Source organism: Neofelis nebulosa, chromosome 1 (assembly GCF_028018385.1).
Source record: "Neofelis nebulosa isolate mNeoNeb1 chromosome 1, mNeoNeb1.pri, whole genome shotgun sequence".
Lineage (NCBI taxonomy): Eukaryota > Metazoa > Chordata > Mammalia > Carnivora > Felidae > Neofelis > Neofelis nebulosa.
Window position 1 is genome coordinate 27319585 of NC_080782.1, and position 15252 is coordinate 27334836.

At 40.1% G+C, this 15252-nt stretch overlaps 1 protein-coding gene across 1 annotated transcript in view; it reads right to left on the reverse strand.

Annotated features, from left to right (window-relative positions):
• ADAMTS12 (ADAM metallopeptidase with thrombospondin type 1 motif 12) overlaps positions 1–15252 on the reverse strand; it is a 344768-nt gene that overhangs the window by 82363 nt on the left and 247153 nt on the right. Inside the window, exons 12-13 of the mRNA XM_058716861.1 lie at positions 13219–13388; positions 1317–1450 (exon numbers count right to left, since the gene is read on the reverse strand). Coding sequence (XP_058572844.1) covers positions 1317–1450; positions 13219–13388 — 304 coding nt within the window. The remainder of the gene's footprint in view (positions 1–1316; positions 1451–13218; positions 13389–15252) is intronic.

The following is a 15252-nucleotide window of genomic DNA, read 5'->3' on the forward strand; positions in this document are numbered from 1 at the left end:
TTTAAGAAAAAGAAACTGAGTCTCAGCAAAATGTATAGAGTTATATGGCTGGTAAACAATGGTATTAAGTTCATATTCTAGAGCCTGAGAACTAAGCATTATGCTTTACGAACAGTTAATTAGAACTTTATAACTTTTCTTTCACTGATTAAAAACACCTTTTCTTTAAACTGAGATTTATGCCTGGGTGTTGGATCACAAAACTTGTTCATCAGTTCTTTGCAAACCAGACCGCAAGCACTGGAAAGGAATTCTTCAATGGTTGCACAGATAAAAGCATTGACGAATCAGGTCTCAGTAATTTATAAAAAGGTGGAGTTGTGGGGCGCCTGGGTGGCTCAGTCGGTTAAGCGGCCGACTTCAGCTCAGGTCACGATCTCGTGGTCTGTGAGTTCGAGCCCCGCGTCGGGCTCTGGGCTGATGGCTCAGAGCCTGGAGCCTGCTTCCCATTCTGTGTCTCCCTCTCTCTCTGCCCCTCCCCCGTTCATGCTCTGTCTCTCTCTGTCTCAAAAATAAATAAACGTTAAAAAAATAATAATTAAAAAAAAAAGGTGGAGTTGAAAATGGAGTCAGTGTGGAAAAGTTAAACAGAAATCAGAAAACTTGGCTTAAAACTACCTGTCATGCCATTTCTCTTCCTGAGAAGACCATGTTGGCAATCAATGTGAAAACACTTTGTGCAAACCACTATACAAACCATTGTTAATTTCAGCTTTTTTCTCAAGTTTAAGTACTCTGCTGGCAAGTAACCAATGAATAATTAAAAAAAAATTTTTTTGATGTTTGTTTCTGAGAGAGAGAGAGAGAGAGAGAGCGAGTACAAGCAGGGGAGGGGGAGAGAGAGAGGGAGACAGAATCTGAAGCAGGCTCCAGGCTCTGAGCTGTCAGCACAGAGCCTGATGAGGGGTTCAAACCCATGAACCTCGAGATCATGACCTGGATCAAAGTCAGCCGCTTAACTGACTGAGCCACCCAAGCACCACCAAATGAATAATTTAATACCACTCAAATAATCAGGGTTGCCTTTCCTAATAATTCTTCCTTGAATTTGGTTCTTCTTCGGTTTGGCCTTACTCTATGCCTAAAATAATATCACAGAGCACATCAACAAGTCAAGTAAGAAAGACCACAGCAGGAGGGAAAGTTTTCAATTTCAAATTGTTGACCCTGATGAACAAGTCTTATCTCATAGACCATATATAAAAGCCAGACCACATGCAATTATCATGAAAGCAAAAGCTTAGAACATCTGACTTCCTAAGTTAATAAAAATCATGATTTTATAAAGTTGTAGATGAAGGAAACATACCCAATACCTTACATATGCCATTAATACAGACATTTCTGCTGTTGCCGCCTTCAAAGCAAGGGGTACCATCAATGACAGCATCCAGCATTTTCTCGGAAAACTGGCCATCTATGGGTCGGCAGTAGAGCTCACAAGGATGTGCTGGAGTGAAAAAGAAACAAATCCTTGCAAGTTAGCATTTTTAGCTCAGCACCCTTCCTGCAGGATTCTTTTGTACATACAATGCCCCCAAGTGTTGTTCATCTGGAAATTCCCATCTTTCACCTTTCTGTGATGCATGCTGAAATGTAGGCTTTTTTCTTTATCCAGTTAAAGGGTTTTACAACAAATTAAATTGGGAAGATTGTAACCCTTCATTACAAATGATGAGATCTTTTTCAATCCAACACTGAACTGGGCTTGTAAAAATAAGATGCAGCGCTTCTGAGGTTAACCTAGAAGAGAAATATTAGCAACCAGTGCTGTACGACTCCAGACAAGCATTGACACCTGCCCACTACTTGCTGCAAAGTAAGTGGACTTCTAGGGAAGAGGGAGTCCCCTCCTAGTGGGCCAACTCCCTACTTAACACCACTGCCACAATCATGACCCCACCCCCAACAAATATCTTTCTTTATTCTCCTCAAATCCGAGAAGTCCTTGGACACAGATTTACAGACACGGAGAAACAGAAAGTCTGATTTTTTTTTTTATGCTGAAGCTGAAGCCTATAATGGTTTACCATAACGGTCTATCTCATCATGCTGGGTCCTGCAATGAACGCATTCTAGGGTTGAATTTTCTACTCCCTTGTGAATGCGGATAGGGTGATTTCCAGCACAGGAATGGTTCTAAAGATTTACTTAATAAAATATGTACCTATACACAGGTAACTACAGTTATCAGAAAGATAGATAACTTTTAAAATATAAATTGCCTTAAGATTTTTAATAGGTAATACATGTATAAGAAGAATTCAAATAGTAATTTTCTTTTGAATATTACATCTTGTTTCTTTTTTTTTTCAAATGAAAACTTGAGAATTTCTTTTTCAGAAAGGTCTTTCTAGGGGGTAACCCCTTTTGGAGCTGTTTATTGGGGGAAATCCTTGAATTTCCTCATGGTAAGACCAGCTTAGGGCTCAATGAGACCACCCACAGGCCATGGACCAAACCCATGTTGGATGGGCGGCAAATGCAAAGCCAGAGTGCTCAACCCTAGGCATGGCTTCTTGAGGATGCAATGATCCATTTGGTAAAGAAATAAAAGTATAACTAAGAGCAGAAACTCAAACACTGAAACCCTGGGCAAACTTTAGACAAAGGTCAAAAGCATCTGTTTAAAGCTTAAAGGAAAAGGGTAAAAGTAGATAAAGAACAACTAACTCATTTTATACAACGAGCAGTGGATAGGTGGTCTGAGAAAATGAACAAAGTCCAAATGAGTTGGAGAGATCACAGCACAAAGTGCCAATGGAAAAGGGCCAGAAAACTCCTGGGACCAGGTAAGACATGGGATTATTGTAAACTTCATTCCTGGCAGTGTGATTAGCTCTGTCACTGCCTGAACTGAGCCAGCAGTACTTACAGGGAGCCTTCTGGGCACAGCTCTGCCCTCCTAGAGACAGAAACATCCATCCAGGTGTGCTGAGTCGAGGGAATCATTTCGTGAAACACAGGGCTATTAAGTACTTGACAAGTTAAGTAGAAGGATGCAGGCCGGGAAACACTTTTAAATAAGACTTTGATTTGAGCTTTAGAATTTGGATTTGAGATTTTGTACTTGGACACATAAAGCAAAAATAGAAAGCAGCCCTGAAGAGTTCTGGAGCTTTTCTATAGGAGTTACCTGTTTCAGCCTGCAGGGAAGGCCTGGGACCAGAGAGGGGCCTACGGCACAAAATTTAAGAAGGCACTCACTGCCAGGAGTTGCATAAATGGGTCCTCCTAGCAAGTACATCTCCATCCAGTGGCAGATGTTGCAATGAATTCCAGAACGCTAAAGTTCCAATATTTGCCTTCATTTTACTCCCCCTGGGCTTGTGCTATTTGACTCCTTCCCCAGAGGAAAACACTACTAGGGACTTTCACTACTCTTATTTATATAGTGAGGTAAGAGGAATTTTGCTTAATACAATAATAGCCAATATATCACTTGCACACTATTTCCCAGATCTGGTTGTTCTTCATAGTGGTTATCTATCTCATTTTAACAATCACAATCACCCTATGGTGTTAGTTCTTTTATTGTCACCATTTCATAGATGAGGCATAGAAAGATTAAGTTTCCCAAGACCTCACAGCTTGAGTGGCAGAGCTAACCCTGGTGGTTTAGCTTAGAGCCCACTTTACTAACCTCTAACCTACAGACACAGAATTTTCTTGAACAAAAGACAAATGTCTTTGATAAGCTCTCTAAAGAATCCACTCTTCATGTTATTAGGCAATGCATTTATCTACAGATCATATCTGAGGTGCCAACTTGGTAGAATTCCAATGGGGCTCCATTTTAATATCTTCTCACAGGGCTTAAATATAGTGAGAATCATCAGACTCTGGAGCCATTTATTTCTACAGAGAGTATATGTAAAAGTTTTAGCTCATGAAAGTCCAATATTTCCTTGAGAAAGTTACTTAAGCCTTCTGTGACTCCGTTTCTTCATCTGAAAAAATGGGGGTGATAATATCTACCTTGCAATGTAACTGTGAGGGCTAAGATGGAGATTGTATGTTGAGCGCTCAGCATGGTGCTTGATATACAGTAAGTGCTTAACAAATGGCAGTTATTATTGTTGTTTTCACCTCCTTATCATGAACTTGATAAATTCTAAAGATCCTTGCAGCTGCCCCACCACGCTCTGCTATCTAGCATGATAGCAGCCAAAAGACACATATTTTGTAATGCTGATTCAACTCTCATTCCCACACAGACAAATCTTTCCTGAAATAGCCTCTTCTCCTTAGATTATTCTGTTATGCCACTTCTAATCAATGCTGCACTAAATTCACACTTTGTTTCACTATATTCTAAACACTTTCTGTCTTGTTGCTATAGCATAAAAAATTCTAGATCCTGCTAGGTCAGTAAGTGGCTCCATGATCTCCCTTTACTGCCACTGTGGACATGGTTCCAAGATGTTCCACTCATACAATAACTACTGAGGTCCTCACAGCTCTACACTTCCAAGACTATGAATTTTACAAGCTCCTCAACCAAACTGCCATACCCTCAAGGGCACTTCAGTCATTTGTGCATTGACCAGCTACTGCTGGCCAGCTAGCAGCTAGATCCACAGGGATTCAGTTCTCAGCCCTAACTCTCACATCTTGCCCAAGTCCTTCTTGGTCTCTAGTCTGCACAGAGGGGATTGGCAGAGAATATTAAAATCTCCAATGAGGTATTTGGCATTGAGTGGTTATTTAAATGTGGCAGTTATTATCATTAACCTTTCCTAGTGAATACTAGCAGGACATTATACCTAGAAAAGGCTCTTAACCCATGTTTACTAATTAACAAACATTATAAAGGTCAGCACTGTTAGGGAGAAAATTTTGGACCAAGTGGCAAAGAGATCATCTCAATCCTGACAGATAATCAACTCAGTCATAAAAATGAACCTTGACCTTAGTGATAGAAGTCAAGGATGCTGGGGCACCTGGGTAGCTCAGGTGGTCAAGCGTCTGACTTTGGCTCAAGTCACGATGTCGCAGTTCACAAGTTTGATCCCTGCATCTGGCTCCACACTGACAGTAGAGAGCCTACTTGGAATTCTCTTTCCCTCGCTCTCTGCCCCTCCCCTGCTTGTGCTCTCTCTAAATAAATAAATAAATAAATAAACTTAAAGTCAAGGATATTCATTGAAATAATGAAAGTTTTATCCAGAAAGAAAAGGACAAATCAATTTAGTTGTATTTACATAATGTTGTTTAGCATATTCACAGACTCACTGTGCAGTACTATGAGAAAGGAGGTAAGCTGTAATGCCATGACGTTCTGCTAATGAATAAAGAAAGCCGCAGAATTAGCAAAGTATGATTTCATTTGTGTGCAAACTAAAATCAGCTGTTAACAATGGTTGCCTCTAAGGAGTAAGTTAAGCATGATGGGATGAGAATTTATTTTTATTTCATTCTATTATGCACACTTGCATTTTTTTTAAAGAAGCATACGTTCCTTTCAAAAATAATGTCTTGGCTCTCAGACAGCAACACTGGAAAGGTCTCTTTTCTTCTGTGATAATAACACATCTCCATGGAGAGAGGCCCTCATTTCCAGACTTCATTTTGCTTGTGCAGTATGGGATTACTATGTCCTTCAAGGCTAGACAGGCTAGCTGATGTATACTTCATGTAAGAAACACAAATTTCTCCTGAATCTAAGCACAGTGGTCTCTGGTGTCTTAGGAATAATATAATAAATAATCTTTGGGCAACAACAATAATAGCTTACAGACCCACCTGTCCCGACTCCCCAAACTTGCACACCTATGACCTATAGGGGTGCCTAAGGCCTGAAAGAGCCCTGTACTTGAAAGCAGCCTTGGGAATTGAAGGTTCAAGGCTATTTCAGCATTTTAGAAGACTGAACCCCACTTCCCTGTCTTCTCCGCTGGCCTTTGTTTTTCATGGCACTCTGGGCATGTCATTAGGTGATCTATGATAGGGCTCTGCAGAAGGAGACAGGGGTAGCAATAGACACTCTTAGTTCTCAATGGTCATCATGAGTCTCAGGAGTCTGTCCCAGACATCAGCCTCAATGATTCTGTAACATCCACAGAATATTTTCACTGTCTCATATTTATTCATCTGTCCTGACACATCCCTTTGTCTGGATCATAGATTTTTTTTTTTCTCTACCTTTCAAGAGCTTTCAAATCTATTTATAATTCAGCTAAGTGAAACCTCTCAGACTCATTTACTGGTGAACTCTCACCCTCACACTGATTAATCCTTTCAAAGGAAGCTTAGGTAGCTGAATGAACTTACTGAATCAAAGGTTGCATTTTCAATTCTGGTGAAACAGGATGGCTCAACATTTTTGGATAATGATGTTAAAGAGTGGTCATTAGAAGTGAAAGATAAAACTTGGTACGAAGGATAAAAAATATTTCTTAGGTCAAGGAAAACTTTTGACGCATTTCACGTTCGTAAGTAGATTGCTACTGGAGTCTCACCATTTAAAAAAGTCCAGTTTCTAAAGTCCATTTGCAGGCAGGGCCCCATGGGTATGAACCCCATGCAGTTGGCCAGGGCTTCACACGTGGTCGAATGATCTGTGTCACTGTCTTAAAGCTTTTAATTTTATATTTGAACTTGTGTTTTCTAAGTAAGGTCTGATGAGACTATGAAGTGTGTTATACCAGCAGAAGATGCATGTTATACACACACCTGCTGTTTCTTTCCAGATTTTAAGAAATACCAAACCTGAAGCAAAAGGCATAACTTAAAATGTTTTATTGTTGTAACAAGTAATATTTAACTTAAGACAGAAACTCAGTTTAATCAGCTGAGCTGAGCCTTTAGATCAGCTTGGAGGAAATAACAAAAATATATGAAAAGTCCTGACCAAAAGCTCAACCGAAACTCAAATAATTACCAGGACTCTGTAACTTTCGCTAGTCTAAACTTGTATAGTCTTTTACCTTCTGATAGGGTAATATTACAATCCCCAAATATATCAAAGTATATATTAATTAAACGTAAGAAGGTATTAAAATTAATAAATTCTACAATAACCATGGAGGTATAAAAACCAAGAACAGAGCTATTTTTTTTTAATAAATTAAACCTAGGGGGTGCCTCTGTGGCTCAGTTGGTTGAATGTCTGATCTTGGTTTTGGCTCAGGTCATAATCTCACAGTTTGTGAGTTCGAGCCCCACGTTGGACTCTACACTGACAGTGTAGAGCCTGCTTGGGATTCTCTCTCTCCCTCTCTCTGCTCCTCCCCCATTGTTGCTTTCTCTCTCTCCCTCTCTCTCTCTCTCAAAATAAATAAATAAACTTTAAAAAATTAAAATAACTAAACCTATTTCACTGATATCTTAGACTTTCTATTTACTATAAATTTTTGTGTTATGTTATCTTTCGATTATGATGTTTAAGAATTGTGATGATACATTTGGAATTGCAATTTAATTTATTTGAGAAATACAGTAATTTTGTGATAATGCTTAAATGTTGAGAAAAAATTGGTTTTCAAAGATTCAAGACAGATTAGTTGAACAAACCTAGCATTCATCATAATGCAAATAATTTTGGGGGCTCATCTACCCCCAACCAGAATTCCTGGGCCATGAAATCATCTGTTTTTTAAAATAGAAACATCATCCTCGGTAAAATTCAAAACCCAATGCATTGTTGTTAAGGACACAGGCTAATCGCAGTCTCTGTTTTACTGGTTAATATTTAGGCTGCGGAGTCGGGCCTGGGCTAACTCCTCCTGGCTCTACTGTATAGTCTGAGTTTGGGCAAGTCAATTCTCTACATCTACTAGCATGTCCGTAAAAATTGGGTCAAAACCTTAAATTTCCTCACAGGATTTTCTTATGGAGATAAAATTAGGAAAATGCACATACCATACTGAGTGAAGTGCCTGGCACAGAGCAAACACTGACATAAATTTAATATAAGCCGTTCTCATTGTCAGTTAGGAATTCGTTTCATCGCAAATAGCAGAAAAATGTTGCTTCCTTGTCTTAAATAGACAGGAGTTTATTTCTCCCATGTGACATGAAATTCAGAGGCAGTGATGAGTGAGCTTGGGAAGCTCAGGGCAAAATACAGGCTGGCACACACCCCCCTTCCCAGGTGGAATATGTGTGATATTCCTCGGACACTCCTGGCTGCCCAAGAGCAAAGGGAAGGGGTTTAAGTGCGTGTCATGGTGATGTGGGAAACTAAGACAAATGAAAAATTAAATTTCCTTACTGCCTACAGCCCATTGACAAGTCTTTGAGACCAGCAGAGTGACTTCCCTCTAGGAGCTCAGCTACCTTGATGATGACACTTTGCTGGGGGCAAAAGAGAATCTTAGCTTAACATTATCCCAACCTCGAGGATCCTGTAAGTCTACTTCCTTTATCTCAACTGCTTCAAGATATATGCTGACAATCATACTCCAAGCTTAGGACGCGCCCCCCGCCATATACATCTGAAGGGTCTCATGACTGAGGTTTTATTAAACAGTAATAAGTGGTATTTCCCTAGCAACAACTGGCCCCTCAAAGTCCTGGAAACCTTGCTTCCAAAATACCTTAGAGTCTTACTCTATTCTTGACCCCCTTCCAACCTGAGGGTCTATAATGAGTTACCCGTCACAACCCCAGTGCAGCTCTTCCTGCCCACAGGTCCTGTCCCAGTGCTTTAATAAAATCACCTTTTCGCACCAAAGACGTCTTCAAGAATTCCTTCTTGGCCACCGGCTCTGGACCCCACCATCACCCCAAAACTTCATCATTAGGAGTATAAATCTCTCCTCCTTCCAGTCTTCCTGCTCAGCCATCTCAGCAGGGGCATCAGCTTTCTGGCTGCAGCGTGATCTGCTGTACCCCCAGACAGCAGGAGGGGGAAGGGTGCATGGCAGAAAGGTAAGGGGGTGAGGGCCAGCGGGGTCAGTGCCTATTAAAAGCCCTCCCAGAAGCCTTACCCAAGTGGGGGCTCCATCTTTATCTCTTTGGTCAGGATTGGTTTTCCTGGGCATATGGGTTCCTGAGTCTTTCCGTTTTCCCTCTTCTACTGTAGAGGAAAGTGAGGGTGAAGAGGGTTGTGATTGGCTTTGAGATGTCTGCAAACATCATCCTTATTAGTCCATCATTTCCTCTCTTGAAGCCATAGGAATCCTTAACTAGTCAAAACAGGGGCTTCTGGCTAAACGATCTCCCAGTTGCTCCCCACACTTATATTCTCTTTAAAGATTGTTTCTCTCAAAATCCCAAGTATTCCTGTAATAAGCTCTGTGCACATCACCCAGGCCCCCCAGGTGCTGGGACTCATCCCTCCAGCTCCTGGGAGCACTGCCAGCACTAGCCCTGGGAGCTTCCTTACCAAGGACACTCACTCCTTCCCAGGGTGGACCACATGCCGGGACCAGTCCCTGTGGGGCATAAAGGTTTGGCTCTCCCACTTCAACCTGGCAACCCAGAAAGCCTGTTGCAGCCGCAGAGCACCCTGCGGGGTAGGATAAGGCCTCTGCTGAGCCTGCACTGTAGCTCGGCTCCCCCTGCACACTCCCTCTTCCTTCCCTCTTCCCCCTCTTCTTCCACAGCTGCTGAACCTCCTGTATGCTACTCCTGTCTCAGAGTCTGCTTCCGAGGGAATCCTAACTACAGCAACTCCTGAAAGGTATTCCTGAAGGATTCTATTCCACGAGGAGCAGATGTGGCTCAACTTCACGTCAGACCCTCCACATTTGCTGGGAACCTCACTGGCTTCAAGCATTAATAAGGCTTAAATATCTAGAAGCAACAACTGAAAAATGAGCCTAAATGAATTTGGGCTAAATTAGGTAGTCTGAGAAAACTGAAGACCTAAAAAGAGAGGGAGATTCCAGGAAAGTGATGACATCAAGATCAAGCTCTGGTCATTTCCTAATAGAAGATGCAGGATATAAACACATTTCTATTAACATAGGCCAATGAAGTCCCTGGAAATCTATACAGATTAGTTTAGGTCTATCTATCTATTTAACATCTATCATCTATCTATCTATCTATCATCTATCATCTATCTATCATCTATCTATCTATCTATCTATCTATCTATCTATCTATCTATCTATCCATCCTATCAGCCTCTTAGACTTATGCTTCAATTCCAGCTCCATTATATAAAGTCCTGTAACCTTAAATAAGTCATTGTCTCCTCTGAGACTAAGCTTCTTTATCTGTAAGGATGGGGAGGGGATAAGTGAGACAATATAGAGTCTCATGCTGATATAAATACTGGCTCAGAAAATGCAGTTGATCGTGGCAGCTCTTCACACCGGTGCCTACATGAAAGTGATCAAATGGAGTTTGGATAATTTTTTTTTTTCTCAGGAGTGTTGGTTAAGAGAATGTCTATATTGGAAAGGAAGTTGATCTAGATTAGCAGTTTTCAAATCTTTTAAGCAGAAGAATTAATTTTCTTTTCCCAAACAAGATCTTCAAATAAAGCAGATAAAGTCAGGATTTTATTAAGCATAAATGTTGTAAGTTCAAGTATATATAGTGTTTAAAAATAAGTCAGTGGGATCTAAAGAAATTATTAAGATAAACAGAAAATTTTGAAATCAAGCTTATGGATGGCAGTTACAGACTTACACTGGCTGCAGCATCTAATTATTTTCTGTGAGTTTTTTGGTTGCACAGTATTTAAAAATCTTGACTCATACAGACAAACAATTGCAAATGAGAACAGGTTAAAGAAACTCAACCTACAATCCCAGGATATTTTTCAATTAAATTATGTTCATGAGAGACTTTTAAGGTGTACAGAAAGCCAAATTAATTTGACTGTGTAACTTAGAGCATTGGTGGCCTTTCATATGTTAAAACTTAATATATAATAATTTTGAGTGTAAGCATTGCTCTATGGCACTTTTAAATGCCAGTTTAACATTTTTTTTTGAAAAATGAAAGTAGAATCAAGCATTTTGGGAAGCCCTGGGATTCCAAGCAGCAGAGTATGAAAACTACAAGATTTGATGGAGTTTCTTCGATTATTCCAAATGTTTAAATCTATGACTCTTCTGTCATTGGCTAGTTAGTGCATCTCCTGAAGGTCACTTACCAAGACAGTTAACATCACCCACTGTGTGGGCTGAATACTCTGCTGTGTATTTACTTTATCCAATGGTAACTTCTAATGGTAAGGCTGGGAGGGGTAAGTGCTCAATGCCTGGCCTGGAATAAATGCTCCATACCTAGCTGTTGACGTGAACATCCAAGTATACTTCTCTCTATTAGGGGTGCCCATCAACTAAACAAATAAAAACTCTGTAGGTTAGAGTTTAATAAGGGAAGTAAATCAGTGTGTTGATCAAGGTAGTAGCTACTCAGGTGAGCAGCTAAGTCATTATGCTTAAATAATGGTACAGGAGCCTTCAAGAAAACCACCAGGATGGAGACAGAGGCTGATAACCCAGGTATATAGTGTTGACACTCAGCTTAATTCCCTCATATCAGCCTCAACATCACTGACAGATGCAAACTAACCACAACAAAGTGAGTGAAATTTATGTCTGCTTTCATGATTCATTTATTTAGTACCCATTGCTCTGCTACGTAATATGGAGGCATACGACAAACGCTTTTTAAATAAATGAAAAGCCAAGCCAAACCAAATATTTTTATTCTAAGCCCAGCTACTCAAACTGTCAGAGTTCAGCACACACAATCCCCACCCTGCATCAGGCAGGGAGCGGACCCTGTCACAACCCTGGGATAGTTATGCTATCTTAGTTCTGGAAGGTTGCTCATTTGGGGTCTATAATACTACTGTCCTAAATAGTTCCAACATAATAGAGAATGCCAAAAATATAAATATAGATGGTACTAATTGGAAGTATCTTTCATCATTAGTTTCTTGTGTGTGTGTGTGTGTGTGTGTGTGTATGTGTATATGTGTGTGTGTGTGTGTGTGTGTGTGTGTACATGAGTACACACATGAGTTTGGCTGGATTCAAATGCCAGGAACAGGAAGCTGAATTACACTAGTAACCAAATGACTCATCCCCCTAGAGCAATGAATGATGCTCAACAATGTGGGGGCAAGGAGAAGACATTGCTCGTGACAACCAAAAGCCTTCAGGGTAGTTTGGGGACCCAATACGGGCAAAGCACCACTGAGTCTTTCCTTCAAAAGCAATTGACTATATCATTTTTTTAACAGTCCACATATGTAATTTTCATTCACTGGCTGACATCTATGATTCCTCTTGTGTTTTCAGAAACTTAAAAAAATCATGAAATTTTGGGATGAGCACTGGGTGTTGTATGGAAACCAATTTGACAATAAACTTCATATATTGAAAAAAATAAAATTTAAAAAATCATGAAAAATTTTTTGGTTAGTTATTTTTTACTCCCTGACTCAAATCTCCTTAGCTCAGGAAAATCTTTTCTCTTTCATTCTCTACTTGAATAATAACACACTGCACAGATATTTTTTGATGCCAATCTATAGCTAATGGTTAATGATTCTTCTTCATTTTCAGGAGAGAAGGGGTAACTGGTGCTGATACAGGGGTAGCATTGCCAAAGTTGTTGTCCCATTCTGCAGTTCAGTTACGTCACCATGCCCTGATGAGTATCCTTTAATTACTTCATTTTATTTTGTACCCTTCTTATATTGTCCTGTACTTTAAAAAAAAAAAAAAAAGTTTATTTCTGGCCCAGAGCTGGCTCTCACTTATTTCTGATGAAGGCATTCTTATCATCCTGTTTTTCCTTGTGCTTTTCTCCTGTCAAATGGAATTATTGACTCTATTTTAAGTGTCTTCCCTTTTTCTTCTTCCAGTAGTAAGACTTCTCATGCTTAAGAGTCCTCAACACTTCCTTAGAAGTCTTCCCTGAAATTAGTCCAAACTTACAATGACCTTTTCTGAATTTCTGCCAAAATTATAGTCAGTTCACACTCTCATCAATGAGCACTTTCATCAGTAATCAAGTACTTTCATTGATTGCTTAGCTGCACCATGTTTTGAAGGGAGCCACCATGTTTGATAAGCTTCTCTTTTATCTCCCCCAGAGCTCAGCACAGAGTTGGATATATTCAGCTTTCAACATTTGCTGATCAACCTAAGCAGGTCGTGTTTCCATTTTCAGAAGTATAAAACTCCTCACGGTACAATTCTCTCTTTATTGAACTTTGCAGGGCATCCCAGACATTCTGTGGTCTCCCTTGTGGTGGCTGCGGCCCTAGATCTGGAATATATTGTCATAGCTCCTTACCTGGATTAAAAACTGGAAACCAGTGGTAGAATTCATTCTTGTAGGGAACGGTGTCAAACTCACTGCACTGCATCTGCCGAAATGTTGGTGCATCTGGGCGACAGGGGTGGACGTTGCACAAGCGATAGCGTTTTCTTTCTCCGGTGCAGTACTTCCCTCCAAACTTTGGTCTATGAATGAAACAGACAAATGGTTTTTTTAGTTTCCTTAAAGGCTAGCATTTTTCCTTAAACATCCCCTGGCATCTGGTGATGGCTGTTCTTTGCCAAACCATGTCCTGTTCTACCCTTACAACTCACCTTTTACGTCAATTCTTCCAATTTCACACATTTTTTGGTTGTTGTTGTTGCCCATGACCATTGAGTCCCAGGTCTATAGTTGCCTAATTTGAAATACTGTGTGTATCTTTTTCACTTATATATCCTCCTGGCCTTCAAAACTCAAAATATATACTGAGAAGGGATATATCATATTCCTTCCAAAATCTGCTCCTTCCCTACTTCCTACTTAGCAAGTTTCAAGTGGTCAGATTTCAGAAGCCTCCATCCTTTGCCTTCCTTTGACCCCACTGTCCATCAGCCGCCCAATCATCAGCCATGTCTTTGTACTTGCTTCCTTCTCTTCGTGTCCACAGTCACCAAACTAATCTAATCCTTAACTCTATTCCTGTCTCCCCTCCACCCATCTTTTCCTTCACTCAATCTACTGTATACACACATCTGGTAAATTTTCAGATTAATGTAATTATTTTAGTTTCTTGTTTCAACCCTTTTCACGGCACCCAATGACCACAGAATCAAGTCCAGCCTCTTCAGCTTAGTACTCAAGGCCCTCATGATCCTGACTTAATTCACCCTAACAATTACTTCGCACCCTCCCCTTCATTTGCATACTGTTCCAGTGAGGCAGGCTGACTTATTTTATGTTTCTTTTCTGTGCCTCTGGATAGACTTCCCCTCTGGTAAGTCTCTGAATGTCTACATGCTACCTATGCTTTCAGGACCGAATAATGCTATGTCTCCATCATGAATTCTTCTTGGATTTCTGCCAGAAGTAGTCTATTTCTCCTTTTCAGTGACACTTGATTGAACCTACTATCTACTTCCAGCACTTATCATTCTAAAACATAGCTCACTAATGATCCAATCCAAGTTCTATGTCATGTATGGTCTCTAAGTCATACTTTGAGTACAGAAGCCTCTTAAACATTCAATGAATGAATAAGTTAATCTTATTTTAGAATAGTGCCTGGGTGGCTCAGTTGGTTAAGTGTCCAACTCGATTTCAGCCCAGGTCATCATCTCACGATCTGTGGGTTCAAGCCCCGCATCAGGCTCTACACTGACAGTGCAGAACCTGCTTAGGATTCTCTAAGCAGGTTCCTCTCCTATTAACTCTCTTTCTCTCTCTCAAAAATAAATAGAAACATTAAAAAATTAAAAAAAAAATCCTTCTCAATCTTTTATTTCTTTTGCAATACACTTACGAGCAATAACAACCTTCCCATCAGGATCAATTATTTACTCAAAAACGGAGGAAGAAATATAAAAAAAGCTGCTGTCATAGAAGAGGAGGAAATCTCTGTCCTTTAAGAAAGTTCCAGACAGTCTACGTATGCCTTCTTATCTCCACCTCACTGCATCTGAGATTAGGTATTGTGTCTGCTATTGCAGTGCAGCATAATGGGGTTAAATAGCCTGGGGTTTGAATTCTGCTTTACTTTGTATTTTAGTTAGATTATCTTGAACAAGTTACCTTAGCTTTTGTGTGTGTGTGTGTGTGTGTGTGTGTGTGTGTGTGTGTGTGTGAAATGAGCATGATAGTTCTTAACTCACATGATGGGAACACTGAGTGAGATAATGCACTTATTTAGTAGAGTAGCTAACACAGGGTAAGAGCTCAGTAAATGACAGCATTTCTGGATTATTGTGAATAATAATCAACAAGTATTTATACAATACCATGTGCTCAACATCATTTTCAGGAAGAAGAGAGTACAAAAAAAGGGCAACCGATGCCCTGTGTCTCCTAGAA